General features: G+C 41.2%; 1 protein-coding gene across 1 annotated transcript in view; it reads right to left on the bottom strand.

Annotated features, from left to right (window-relative positions):
* The window catches only part of SHISAL2B (shisa like 2B), a 45,304-nt gene extending 30,839 nt beyond the window's left edge, over positions 1–14,465 (bottom strand). The window contains exon 1 of the mRNA XM_075269986.1: positions 14,229–14,465. Coding sequence (XP_075126087.1) covers positions 14,229–14,422 — 194 coding nt within the window. The 5' untranslated portion in view covers positions 14,423–14,465. The remainder of the gene's footprint in view (positions 1–14,228) is intronic.
* Between the last annotated feature and the right edge of the window lie 1,282 nt (positions 14,466–15,747).

Here is a 15,747-nt window from a genome sequence, read left to right as displayed (position 1 = left end):
CACATGAAGAAGCAACGTCTTAGTGTTCAGATACAGAAAATAAAAAGGATGAAAGCATTTCAATAGAATGGGGCATCTTATCATAGACATGGAAAATGGGACGCTAAGTATCTTAATGAAGTGACTTTCAGATGAAACAGATGTAGATTAATCATAAGACGTGACACCTTTTGACATTACATCCTTAAGAGTAGTCATTATTTGCTAACATTAAAGGGAAGGTTCAATGCTTCCTGAACTTATACTTTGATATTGGGGATTTGTACAGTGTATAAGTCAGCTATTGTACGAGCTGGATACAAGGCAGACCAGTCCATAAGAGTCCTAGAGATTACTCTTTGGACCCATGGACTCTGATGGTCCTATAAATGCCATTTCAGGCCCCACAGGCTGGAAATTCTGCGATTTGCCCGCAGTGGAAACACCGCAGGAAAAACACGCCATTTTACTGTATCTGCAAAGTGGATGGGATTCATGTGATTTCCCAAACTGGCGCAGTATTTGAAATCGCAGAAATTTGGCATAAATACTTTTTTTTTTTTCTTTTCTTTTTTTTTCCAGTTTTCCAGTAAATTGTACAAGATATTGAATGGTTTTATTACAAACTACAATTTGTCCAGCAAACAATAACCCATCATGTGATTCTGTGAACCGAAAAAAAAAAAGGCTCTTGAAAGGTGGGGGTGGTGGTGGGGAAATAGTAGTGACTGTGGGAAATATTGCAGCTTTTACCATGCACTTGAATAGGACAAAACTGCAATGCCAAGAACAGCCACTCTGAAAATGATGGCAGTATGTTAGCAGAAAAAGGAACCCATTGAAGTCAATGGGAGGCTTTCTCTTCAGCGCTGAAATTCCACACCAAATTCCTCACCATTTTCCTCTGTGTCAATGGACCCTAAGAACATGTGAACCACATCAATACTGGGTCCAACTAAAATAAGGGAGACCCATGAGACAGGGCGAAGTCTTAATAAGATCCAGAAGATACAAGACCATAATATTAAAGTATTAAATCAAATATCTATATACCTATATGCCTCAGTAACAAATACCCATGAAATTATATCATCACAACAACTTGATAGCAACATACATAAATCAAGAAACAGGAAACAGACGTGTGTACAGGTACTAGACATGGGTGACAACATCAGCAGTACCATGCTCAGAATCTATTTTTGAGTATCTTGCATAGATTAAAAAAAACAAAACAAAACACTGGAATGTCCATTGAAGCCACAATATAGCTGTATCCAAAAAGCATTTGTAACGTCCCTCCCTATTCGGATCTCTGCGCCACCCTCCGCTCACACGCTGCGGTGCAGGAGGCGAGCTCAGTTTGATTCATTGCTTATTCTTTTTCGTTGCACTGTGTGAACACTGCTTTATCTCAGTAATTGAATTTCCCTCACATCCATCTCCTGCACCTTGATTCCCTCTGCCCCTCTAATGGTTAATGTTAGCCTTGCCTGTATTTGACAGCCTGTCTACCAATCAAGCCTAGGGTGAGTCTTGGGCTTTCTATATACAGGAGATCTGTCCTCATAGACTTGCTGGCTATTGTGACTTTTTCCCTGCTAAGCTCCTCTTCTGCTACTATTGTATTACTGAACTCTGACCTCTGCCTTACCCTTTGACTATTCTCTTGTATTTTGATTCTGTACTGTGTTGCTCGATTGTCACTGGCCTCTTGGCTAGCTGATCTCTCTTTGTTGTTGTTTGTCTTGTCTTTATTCTGTGTTGTCACTGATATAGGAAGGGCCAGTCAACCAGTTGCTGCCTATTGCTTAGGATAGGACTGGCAAGCAGGAAGGAACAGTGGAGGGAATTCAAACCCTCAAATGTACAGAACCATGGAAGTAATATAATAATGTTCAGTACAATGGAATTAATATAATAATGTTCAGTACAATGGAATTAATATAATAATGTACAGCACCGTGGGATTAATATAATACTGTACAGCACCATGGAAGTAATATAATAATGTACAGCAGCATGGAATTAATATAATAATGTACAGCACCATGGGATTAATATAATACTGTACAGCACCATGGAATTAATATAATACTGTACAGCACCATGGAATTAATATAATAATGTCCAGCCCCATGGAATTAATATAATAATGTACAGCACCATGGAATTAATATAATAATGTCCAGCCCCATGGAATTAATATAATAATGTACAGCACCATGGGATTAATATAATACTGTCCAGCCCCATGGAATTAATATAATAATGTCCAGCACCATGGAATTAATATAATAATGTCCAGCCCCATGGAATTAATATAATAATGTACAGCACCATGGAATTAATATAATACTGTACAACACCATGGGATTAATATAATAATATACAGCACCATGGAATTAATATATATATATTTTGTAAATAGTAATAATAATTATAGGGATTCATGAGTGGCAAAGCTCAAAAATCTCAGATTAAACCGTAACCAAGATTTTGGGAAATGTTGCAGCACAACCTGTTTACTCATCTTTAATTCTGACATTTTCACATCTATAGTTAATATCAGAACAGACTTCATAATGGACTCCCAGGCTTACAATAGGGTTTTGTTTTGCTCTAAATTGGTTTTCTTTCATTGAATAGATCAACTTATGGAAAAAAGCTGACAGTGAATGCAATGATTTTGTTTTCCATCCATTTATCTACTGATTCAATGTACAAAAATGGTTTTAAAGCTGAAAATGGATGTTTGTACCATTCATTGTTTTTATTTTTATGTCATGTGTGAGGCAGAATCGTATTTGATGGATGACAGCTTTCCATTAGTTGCATTAGTTATTCAGTGGTTTATCATCTTTTGCTTAAAAAAAAACCCAAAAAAAACTGTCATACAAACTGATACTTGTAGGTTTTTTTTTTCGTTCAAAACTTTATCCCTTTTCCTACAACCTTTTACTATTAATTGTAGTAGTGTAGATGACTCTTGACAGGCTCATATACCTTTGACAGCGGCTTATCTCTTCACGGAATAAAGGATTAGGTATGTCGAATTCCAACATGTCCGATCCAAGTTACCCAAGCATCTGTTTTAGGACATTTATAATATATAATACATACAGTAAATGGGCAGTTCTAGGGTAAGACCACACAGTGTGGATGAAAGCACATGGTCAAACCACAACCAAAGTTGTACATGAATTATCCAGAAGCTTTTGTGGTGAATGGTTGTCGGTGTGCATGCAGCTGAACCGTGGAAACTATCCCTTAGGTAGTGTAATCTGCAAATGTCGATTCCCCAGTAGCTGCTGGTGAACCCTGGAGGCGCACAATAGACAGTGAGCCCTAACCTGAATTTCCCCTACTGTCCCTTCCTGCTTTCTGGTCCTATCCTAAGCAGAATGTATCATCAGGTCCTTCTTATATAAGTGACAACACAAAACGAAGACTAGACAAACAATAACAAAGGAAGGTCAGCTAGCCAAGGGTCCTGTAACAGTCAAGCAATGCATACAGAATCAAAATCAAAGAGAATAGTCAAAGGGTAAGGAAGAGGTAGAGAGGTCAGTAATATAATAGTAGCAGACAGAGGAGCTTAGCAGGGACAAGGTCTAAGGACAGAGTCTCAATAGTCAGCAAGTCAGTGAGGACCAATCTCCTATATATATAGAAAGCCCAGGACCATCCCTAGGCTTGATTGGAAGACAGGCTGACAATCAAACAGGCAAGGCTAGAATTAACCATTTGATAAGCAGAGGGAAACAAGGTGCAGGAGATGGGTGTAGTGGAAATTCAATTGCAGAGATAGAGCCGTGTTCACACAGTGCAACGAAAAAAACTAAGCGAAGAACCAAACTGGATACGGCTCCTGCACCGCAGCGTGCAAGCAGAGGGTGGTGCAGAGACCAGAACAGGCAGAGATCCACATCAAGTTTTTAACATACTATCCAAGATAAGCAGTAACAAACAGGGAAATAAAACACAATGACTAGTTTTTCAGTTTCTTCTGCTAGGATACATTTTAAGTAAGTGGGACTGTCCTGCTTGATCCTGGGGCCCTGCTGTGGCGGACTCAAACTATGCAGAGCCTGGCACAGATGTGAATCTAGCGTAAGAGCACAGGAAGAGACATCTATATCTGAAGTCTCACAAGAGCAGCAGCGTATTACCACCTACAGATAAGTGATGGTTACAAATTTTATTTTGGGCTTTGTACTAAATTCCATTGGATTGCTCGTCTTCCTGGAAAACCTTTAAAGGTCAGTTTTTCCTTAGTCCGCTCCGGCTGTTTGAAGATTATAGACTGTATTATTATGCCACTTGTCGGCCTCCTCTGATGCTTTGCGTCTGTATATAATTTATGTAAACTTCAGTAAAAGGGAAGCGATGTTGTGCGTAATAAAATGCTAATGTTGGCCTTTTTCTATTTTATTAAGTGGAAACCATGCTATATTATCATGCCTGAATGTCAAGTGACTCTTGACTCTGAGCACCGTGCCCATCCTCTCCCTATTGTTGTATGCATTGATAAAAGTTAATGAACATGAATAGGCAGCTTTATCTTCTCTTCCAGTTATGCCTAATTACAATACAAGTAAATCATATACCTGTAAGGAGAAATTGAATTTTTTGCTCCCAGAAACCTATTTACAATGCTATTTGTAAAGCCATATAGAACTGCATGGCCACCTGTACAAAATAAGTTCTTTAGATCATTGGGACTAGAGATGAGCGAGTACTGTTTGGATCAGCCGATCCGAACAGCACGCTCGCATAGAAATGAATGGACGTAGCTGGCACGCGTGGGAGGGGGGGGGGTTAAGCGGCCGGCCGCCGTCAAAGCGGAAGTACCAGGTGCATCCATTCATTTCTATGGAGCGTGCTGTTCGGATCGGCTGATCCAAACAGTACTCGCTCATCTCTAGTCCCAATGATCTAAAGAACTCATTTTGTACAGGTGGCCATGCTCTGGAGCTGGAGCCCTATCCACTGTATATGAGATTCCAGGGAATTGCAGCTCTGCTCTTATTACTTGATCAGGAGCAGCCTGCATCTACACTGCAATAACTTCCAACACCTGGAGACTGGTTCAGGTGTCAGACCCCCAGTGGCGTAACAAGTGTCTTGTGCCCAACCCCAGTTCCCCACACAGTGGTGGTCCCCACACAGTCTTTTATTCCTAGCAGTGGCCCCCACGCAGTATTACATGCCCACCAGTGCCCCCCCCCCACACGGTATTACATGCCCACCAGTTGGGAAACCAGGCTTTCTGCAACCGCTGTCATAGTTGTACAGGGCCCCGGCCATCTCCAGCTGGCCACTGACCCCATACCTTGCCAGGCCCGGTCAAGGTCGCACTCCCTGCCACCACGATCGCTGTGCCCCTGCAGACCCCCACAGATCACATATTGATGGCCTATCTTGTGAATAGGTCATCAGTATGAAAATCCCATTATGGACCAGAAAACCCCTTTAATAAGGCAAAGTAGCCCATCACTATATTTATTTCTATATAACAAGCTGTAGTACCAGGCGTATCCTCAGATATGGCAAAAGTGCCCTAGTTCATCGTACTGTTTGTGGTCCTGGGGTCAGCCCCCTACCAACTATACATTGTAACCCTGCCTATCAGTATTGAAGTCCTGGGGAAAGTATGATAAAACTTTACTAAAGTGAACATGTTACATAAAGTTCTTGCTTCAGGTGGTTCCAAGTCTGTTCTGAAGAAAAGGTAAGCAAAGTCTGCCTATGTAAGGTGGATAATACAGCAGCTGCTAGCTACCTGAAGATGCCTTTCCTCCCCATGGGCCAATTACATTGCATGTGATATCATTGTACAATTCATACCAATTCTTTACCGTGTGATTAAAAACCTCCCTGAAAATTAGATTTAATAATATAGTGCGGATAGATTTGTAGGTGAAAGTATTATTCAGAATGCAAATACTTTCACTAGCTGTGGGACAGAGGGCTGACACCTGGTTGTGCTGCTTTTGTATTCAAGAACTTACATAAATTAAAATGCAAATTTACAGAAAAAGCAGAGGCTGAAATATTATCAGGAGGCAAATCTTTATAATAATATAACTATCAGAAACTCCTGACACATTAACATTGAATAAAGCTGTGCTGGATGGAAGCAGATAACACAGGCACCACTGACAATTGGGTAAGGAGACCTCCTCCCCGCAGGTCACCCCATGCCTACAGATAAGATATGCATCTTGGATAAAGCTGTTTTGCAGTTCCTTGCACAGTTTGTAGTAATGTCTATGGATAGAAGAATTGCAGGTAAGAGAAAAATGTTAAAGAAGACAAAGGGTATTGTTTAGATTGGTGGAGGTCCCAGCAGTCTAACCCTTGCAGACTACATAGTGGCAATTGAAGAAATGACTTCCATGATCGAGACAACCATGATCCCGTCTGGTTATGAATCATACGAAAGTGGGTTGTATAATTCAATCCTTTACTTTATTAACTCGATAAAATATATGTAGTACTCGACAGTGACCATGAAGAGAGAATTTCCTGTCAAGTCTAGCCCAATCCTATTAATATTATAAATGTGAAAGTTTGTGAGTTTGGATGTTTGTGGGTTTGTGTGTTTGGATGTTTGTTCCTCAATCACGCAAAACCCGCTCGACCGATTTGGCTGAAATTTCCACAAACATAGTTAATACACTGGATTGCGCAATAGGTTACTTTTCGTCACAATAGCGCACATACGTTTGTGCCAGGACCCCCACAAAACCCAAACTCACACCACCATCTCTGCAATCTCACACACTTTGGACCATAGCAAGCCACAAAATTCATATTGCCCTCTACAGCCTCGCCCCTAACCCCACACAATCACATATACAGATACTTTACCACTTTGCCCCTCACCTTAACGATACTCCAGGAGGTTCTCTTTAACGCTCCGGAGCAGCCATGTTTGCCGACCCCCACAGCTCTGACAATCCGCGACACCACCCACCCATGTCAATACCCCTAGGCGGTCTAATAAATGCAAAAAAAAGTTAAAAAAAAAAAGTAAAAAAAAATATAAAAACAAATAAAAAGGATTAAAAATTCAAATCACCCCCCTTTCCCTAGAAGACATATAAAAGTAGTTAAAAACTGTGAAATACATACATGTTAGGTATCCCCGCGTCCGAAATCGCCCGCTCTACAAAGCTATACAAATATTTGGTATCCCCAGCATCGTAACGAAACACAGAATACAGGGGAGATGTCATTTTGGTTGCACAGTGAACTCCGTAAAACCAAAGCCCGGAAGAAAGTCGCAGAAATGCATTTTTTCTTCAAATCCACCCCATTCAGAATTTTTTCCCTGCTTCCCAGTACATTATATAGAATAAATAATGGCGGCATCATGAAAAAAAATTTGGCCCAGGAAAAATTAAGACCTCATATGACTCTGGGAGCGGAGAAATAAAAAAGTTATGGGGTTTAGAAGGAGGGGAGTCAAAAACGAAACACGAAAATCAAAAAATGCCATCGACGGGAAAGGGTTAACTTCAAATACTTATGTCCCAAAGTCATTATGTAAAGTTTCTCACAACACCGTATATATAGCAGCTCAAATACAAATTAACTTCAACACAAAAGTCTCACGTATTCTCTGAATTACAGAAAAAACAAGTTACATTTCATATCCCATACCTTATACACACTACGAAAACCTTACCCGCCCCTGTATATACCCACTTCTACAATCACCGCAGACGAAGTCGCGGGTACCAGCTAGTACACAATATGCCGAAATTGGGCACAGACGAACAAAGAGTCTCAAGATAACAGTAAATTAAGGAATCTCATCTATGGACATTTAGTTAGAGTTTCCACTCTGGGGATGCCCCTAAATCCCTAAATTATTGGATCTCAGGCCTGGTTCACATTTGTGTTTGGTATTCCGTTGAGCGAGACCACTTGGAACGCATTAAAATGTACTTAGAAAAACTACTTTTCTCTCCACTTGATTCGTGCGGACACCGCACGGAAAACACACAGACACCATTATAGTCTATGGGGCCCATGTGCTTTCATTGCTCACTGCTTTTTAATGCATTTGGTATTCCATTTGGGGGGGGGGGGATCCCCAAGTGAACTCCCCAAATGGAATACCGAACGCAGATGTGAACCAGGCCTCAGAGCAGGGGTCTGGTCTTGGATCTGAAAATCAGGGATCTGGTTTAAGGAGTCAAGTCATAACTAAGAAGTTAAATCTGGGGTCTTAGTTAAGGAGTCTGCTCTGAGGATCTGGTCTAAATTATCAGATCCCAGACCGGATTCTGAATTTGAAGTCAATGGAAGGCTTTTTTTCCGTGCAGATCCTGACGCAGATTCCGCATCAAAATCCGTGCCAGAAAACTCTGTGTCAATGGACCCTTAGATGTAGCCTGCTTTTGTTCCGAGTCATCACACTGCAGCAAATTCCATTATCAAGTGGTCTAATTTGGGGTGTGCAAACTAAGGGGTCTGGTCTGGAGTCTAATATTTTAGGGTCTATCTTCTAATGAATGGAGGGGAGGTTACTGTCAGACCTGATGAATCTAAACTTCATTTACATAGAATGTGTCTGGCAATATAAAGCAGGCTAGACAGTCATGTAGATTTGAACTAAGGGTAAGAAGTGTCCTCTCACAGTTCAATAAAATGTGTCTTTTTCAGCTGTCTCCTCCCCCTCCCCTCTCCAAAGGCTTCTATGTAAAAAGTAACTTAACCTGATAAATGTAGAATGAAACATATTTCTGTAATAAGATATATCACAAAGTTTCATATATTCCCCTGCACTATTCATTTATGAAAAGTGGTTTTATAATTGGAGATATGCTTTAAGTCACTAATAAAGTATATTAGAGAAATAAGTCAAATCACTTTCCATATGCATTGAAATAATGAATGATACTCTTGCATCATGTCAACCATCTGATCTGTGCTTAAGGCTAGGAATAATGCACTTTAATGAATGAAGGAACTATTGAATCATATATGCCATACCGCCAAACCATTTCTCCTCCTATGTTACAGATGTGGTCAGTGACTGTGCTTTTGCTTAATGCGAACGCTTTGCCCAGTGTGAAGCCACATAGACTAAGCTTTTAAGGACTTGTGGACTTTCCTTGTGCTTCACTGGTGTCTAGACTTATACTGCTAAAGATTTTGTGAATTTTTGTGAGGTTTTTTTATGTCGCTATACTGCATCAGAATTTAGCAAATATTTGTAATCTAGATTAAAAATCTTCCACCGTTTTGTGCCTACGGTTCTTATACAGACAAACCTTTGTATAGTCTGGTCCTGCAGTTATAAGGGTATATTCGCTGTCTGTTACCATGGCGAAGCAGAACTGCAGACACGAAACGTTCGGAGATTTTTAATCAGGACTACTTACAAAGTTACTTCAATGGCTACAGAAGCTCAAATAGCCTTTAATATTATACGAGCCTGCAAACATATTTCTGGGCCTGACATTTCACAATGGATAGGCATATTGATCCAACCAAGAAATTGCTTATTACATTACATTATACCGCACTATGGTGTCCTTTATACAATGACAACACTTAATAGCAATAATCGGGAACTCAAGGAAAACTTTTCTATTCCTAGATTTCAGATGACTACTTCCATTGTCTTGTAGTTACATAACCTATTGTCTAAGAACCTACATTTAATATGGAACAGAATGACAGTATCAATCATGATCAATGTCCACAAGAACAAAAGCTTCATACAGCACGGGATGTTCAGTAACATTTCTCTAAACTATATTTCTATTCTTCAAGAATATTCTTAAATTAACTAACCAGAGAATTCATCATATGTAAGTTACAATCCACAGCCTTTCTTATCATTAAGGCTAGGTTTGCACAACCATTAATTGATGTCCGTTGCTCTCATCCATCCTACAAGAAAGCAACAGACATAAATAATAGAAGGCAAATGGAGTCCCCTCTATGTGGTGTCCATCTGTACTGGTGGAAGCTCAGTCATATCTTTTACTTTTGTGACGGAAGAAAATGTCATGCATCCCGGACTATTTCTTCTATTACAAAAGTAAAGACAGATTCCGTCAAGTCCTCTACGTTAGTGTCAATGGGAACAGATGCAGACGGTGAGCAAATCCATGACGGAAAGCTGAACATCTGCTTCAGCTTTCAGCCCTGGGTTTAACAGGGACAGAATTTGGCTAGGAATATGAAGCAGAAGACCGTCTCAAATTTCTCTCCAAATTCCTGTGTAACCACCCTAAGGCCGGGTTCACACGGAGTATTTTGGCTCGTGATTTGGTACGTAGACGCCGCGGGAGCTTTTGCGGGCCATATACGCTCCCATTGTTTTCAATGGGAGCCGGTACCGTATACACGGCGCTATTTTGTGGCTGCCGCTAAATCACGGCCGCAAAATAGCGCCAAGTATACGGTACCGGTTCCCATTGAAAACAATGGGAGCGTATACGGTTCGCAAAAGCTCCCATGGCGTCTACGTACCAAATCACGAGCCAAAATACTCTGTGTGAACCCGGCCTATAGGGTCCATTCACACGGAGGAAAATGGCGAAGAATTCGGTGTGGAATTTCAGCGCTGAAAAAAAGCCTCCCATTGACTTCATCAGAAAAAGGAATCCATTGAAGTCAATGGGAGGCTTTTTTTCAGCGCTGAAATTCCACACCAAATTCCCCACCATTTTCCTCCCGTGTGAAAAAGGAAAGTGGTGGAAATGGAGGGAAATGGCGCGTTATTTGGTGCTGAATTTTCAGCACTGAAAAAGGAAAGCCTCCCATTGATTTCAATGGGTTCCACTAACTTTTTTTCCCCCCACTATTCCGCTTTTTGTTCAGCGTGGAAATTCCACACCAAATTCCTCGCTATTTTCCGCCATTTTACATATGGAATAGGCAATAATGAAATCTTTAGCCAAAAATATCTACCGTAAATGGGGAGACACAAAAACAAGAGGGCTAGTTTTGTCATATTGTTTTTCTTCTGGGAACAGGAACATATTTCTTACTGGAGAAATGTCCTTAAGATGCCCTGGTGCCAAGGAAATTATACAAGAATCTCTATATAGATGGGATACGGGCAGGACGAGGCTAGTTCTGTATTGAATTTTTCAAGGTCCATCTGCAGACCTCTGTCGGACCTGATATACTCCAAGTATGCAAAGTTTTTGTTGGCGTAACTGGGCATACGTGTCTTCGATATGTAGATAAATCTAGAGAGAATGGCAGAATATCATCATGTTAAACTACAACACAGACATATGGCAAATCCCAGAATCTTTGTGCTACCTGTGTGACACCTCTAAGGGCGTTGTCTAAGCAGTTTCTCTGGCATTCACCCCTGTACGGGAAAGTGGAATTTCCTGAAGCAAAACTACCAGGTCACCGCCTCTTGAGATGGTTCTGGTGTTGGCGGCAGCTGGCCTTGCAGGCCAAGAGACATAAGTTGGAAGGCACAACAATGATCAAGTTGAGGCAGATAGTCAGGGCAGGCAACCACAGTTCAGAAATAGGACACAAACAAGCGTTCAGTGCAGGTAGCAAGGGTTCGGAGGTTAGGCACAAAGCAAAGGTCAGGACCAAGTAAAAGGATGGACAGGAACAGCAGAAAGAAATGTGGTCACGGGGAAGGTGAAGGCAACTACACAGGTCAGGATAGGCCAGATAACTGCTACACCTTTGCATGCTAGAGCCTTATTGCTGAGGTGCCACGCAGACTGAGCACACTTCTATAGGCTATGACTGACAGGGACTGTCTGAGGACACAATTACTGATATTTGCCAGCTTTTTAATGTATCAAGAGAGCTGCAACACCCACCCTAATGGAGCACCAAACAGCAGAGGAAAGTGAGGAGCCTGGAGCAAGGTGGAGGAAACCAAAAGCTGCCACCGCAAGGATGGTCGACTGGTCACAAGATGGCAGAACTGGACCTTACCTATAGCTATTCATTTTCCTAGCACAATGACTTACAGTAGGGACAAATGATCTAATAAAAGGAAAAAGGATTTCATGGATCATCATACTAGATGATGGAATGGTAACAGTAGGTCAGTAGTTAGAAGATGGACAAAAGGAAAAGGAACAAATGGATGATGGTAGTCAGATTATGGTAGTATTGGTAAAGGAAGATGATAACAAGGGGATGATAAACTAATCCTAACTCTACCTAACCGTGAATCATCTCTATACCTATTCCTATACCTTGACGCTAACACCAGATACAACAACCCCCCACTATCCTTAAACATGTCCCTTATAGTTAACCAGGACTTCTTAGGGAGCAGCTAACCAGTCAGGTATTTCTCTCCAAATGAGCTTGAACTCCTCTAACAATGTGTTATGTGACCTACACCGGCAGAACAGCAGTGAAGCATCAGCTTAATAGATGGGAGGTGATAGAAATAACTCTGCTAGTTCACACATTGGGGCAGAAAACTAATGAAATATATGAGAATTCTGGTGTAATTTGTGCCAAAAAACTGGTGTACAAGCTTTGTAATAATTACACAAGTGTTTTACACACTCGCTTATCATTTCTGCACCTTGCATGGTAAGTGGCCAGGGCTTGCCAAAAGGGGGTGATACTTAAAATGCAACATTGTGAAATTTTGCAACATTTTTTTTTGCCAGAAACTGAGCAGTTAGACTAGCCAGCCTAAATATAAGCCCGATTTTCTAACAACATTGGACACTTTGGAAAATGTGGTGCTGTCTAAGGCAGCCTAGTCTGAGTTTGACCATGTAAAAGTTTATCAGCCCCCAAGTATTTGGCACTAGGTGAGGATGTGCTGTAAAACTGAGAAGCCAAAGACATCTGGGAAGCAAACTATGATAAATCCTATTGTGGGTGTAGGGGTCTCCTTCTCAGTACATGTTTCTATTTTTCCATATGTGAAATAAACAATGATAGTAAAAATATATTTATTGCCAGAAACATTCGTATAGTCCACGGCAGACATGTGGTTACTAATATCCGTGACTGGTTAGTTCAGTAAAGGGGTTAATAATAACCTCTTTGGTGGTGTATAGCAGTGAAGTAGTTAATAATGATATCCTTGATGGTATAGAGTAGTAAAGAGATTGACTAACTTACCGAAGTCTACATGACACCTGTCTACTGAAATACACATCACATCTAACAATCTTATAGTCTTTGTTACAGGTTGACTGGGATGAGGAGCTCTTTGAGTACTATCTGGGCAGATGAAGCGTGGGCACTTGTTTTAAAACCCTCCAGTGGTCCCAGTGTACCCGCACCTAGCCCCAGTGTACCCCCACCTGGACCCAGTGTACCCCCACCTGGACCCAGTGTACCCCCACCTGGACTCAGTGTACCCCCACCTAACCCCAGTGTACCCCCACTTGGCCCCAGTGTACCACCACCTAGCCCCAGTGTACCCCCACCTGGCCCCAGTGTACCCCCACCAATCTCCAGTATACCCCCACCTAGCCCCAATATACGCCCACCTGGACCCAGTGTACCTCACCTGGACCCAGTGTTCCCCCACCTGGACCCAGTGTTCCCCCACCTGGCCCCAGTGTACCCCCACCAATCTCCAGTGTACCCCCACCAATCTCCAGTATACCCCCACCTAGCCCCATTATACCCCCACCAAGCCCCAGTGTACCCCACCTAGCCCCAGTGCATCCCCACCTATCCCCATCCCCAATACTGTATAACTGCCCCTGTACTTGTTGCATCAGTAAAGGGCAAACCATGACTGCCTAGATGTGAACCAAAACTTTTACAACTACTGTAAAGATACAGAGAGTTATCGGTCTTTACAATGCTGGATACACATGCAACAATGTTATCGTATATTTTTTAGTCTGCTGTACCATATCTTCACTACTGTAAAAAAATGGTATTCACTCTCCGAAAGTGATAATAAATAAATAATACCTGAAACTGATAACTAAAACCTAAAAAAATTACAGTACAACAACAAAAAATAATTCACAGTTTTGGGTTCTAATATTGGGTATATTGGGTCACATTATACTAGAACTTCTGTCCCCTACCAAGAAGAAAAAAAACACTAAAACTGATACATTAGGTCACACAACAGCAATAAAAGCAGAAAAAAATGATTAAAATGTAATTAAAATAATAAAATTTCATGTAGCAATATAATCAATTATCAGGAATCATTAAATATAAAATATAAAAGTAAATTTGTAATATTTCATCACAAAATTCTGTTATTAAAAAAAAAAGAAACCTTAAAGTCTTACCTAAGAGACAGCATGTAGTCATGTTTATATGGGAAATAGTTGCCCGGCTCATTGCAGCAATATTTTAAGTCAACGAATCCACAGCAATAGACCAGATCTATAGTGTCATCCTTCCTTGGACAGCCAAAACTATTAACAAATGTGTTGTTGGAGGTGAAGTAGCTGGTGCAAGTCTCCGGCAGGTGTCTGGTCATCCTGAGAGGACTGTTGTCTATGGTGTTATGTTGTCTTCTCACGTCACCCTCTTCCCTTTTCTGAATCCACTGTATAATTCTTGCTGATATTATGGCATTAAATTGCACTTATGGTAAATGAAAAGGACCCTGAGAAAATCTTGAACATAGCGAGTTGGTGCCATCTGCTGTAAGGTTTGTCTTCCTGAGCTCCCGAGCCTGGAATGGATACAACAGTATTTGCTCACTTGTTTTTTGATACATTGTAGTCAGGAGTGAAAACCTTGAATTCTTCTACGCCCAAAAACATGGTTAGAAGATACATCTGTACAATAGAATATCTCCATAAAGTGTTCAGTAGAAGAGTGTCGGAAAACCTTAATCAATGATCACATTTTGCCCTTACATTCCACTTTTTAGAAACATTTGTATGCATTGGGCTTCATGTGTAAGGATGTTACACCGTACTTCAAAGTCGTTGCCCCACATACTGATACACATTGTAGTGATCCATTCATGATAATAGTCATAGAAATGAGTCTTTGTTGGGACAACATAAAAGATATGCAAAAACAAGAATAAATACAAGACACAGACTAGACCCCCCATAAAACAGGAATTTGACTTCAGAACATCCTATAAGAATTCTATTCTGCTACCGAGAATTTATTGATAAATGTTCTGTACTAGATCCAACGATATTCAATAATACAATAGGGCAGATTTAGTGTTTAATATTCAGACAGTGTAAACCTATTGTAGACAAGATGGTCTGAAGGTGCTCATATTTATCACAGTGGCTCATGCTAGGTGCAAGGAGCGTATATAAATATTATGGGGTCCCATATTAAATGTCCGAATTGGGTGCCCCGTGTCCAAGTAAGAGGAGGAGTAAAGACAGAACAGTGGTTGTAGAAATAAACCCTCAGCAACAATTTCAGCCTGTGCCTAGTCCAGCTGACAGGTAGTAACCCTTCCAGTTACATTTTTCTGCATATCCTCCCTTAATTGACTTTATACTGACCTATTGCCACTTTTTAATTTAGGGGTTAATGATGTCCTGAAAGGGTAACAGACATGTCCGACAAACAGTATCATAAATCACAGGGGAAGGGGGAGGGCGAATTTACGATACTTGGACCTGCAGGCCCCCTTCATTCACAGCCCCTAAAGCAGGGGTGCTCACACTTTTTCAGCATGTGAGCTACTTTATAAACTGACCAAGGCAAAAGATCTACTACCCACTTCTTGTGGGCGGGCCTCTGGGCGGGGACGGGGCGGGCCTGTGGACGGGCCCGGGCGTGTCTGTGGGTGGGGCCAGGCATGTGGGCGGGGGCGGACGGAGC

This window comes from Leptodactylus fuscus, chromosome 1, assembly GCF_031893055.1.
Source record: "Leptodactylus fuscus isolate aLepFus1 chromosome 1, aLepFus1.hap2, whole genome shotgun sequence".
Taxonomy (NCBI): Eukaryota; Metazoa; Chordata; class Amphibia; order Anura; family Leptodactylidae; genus Leptodactylus; species Leptodactylus fuscus.
This window is presented reverse-complemented; position numbering and strand designations above follow the sequence as displayed.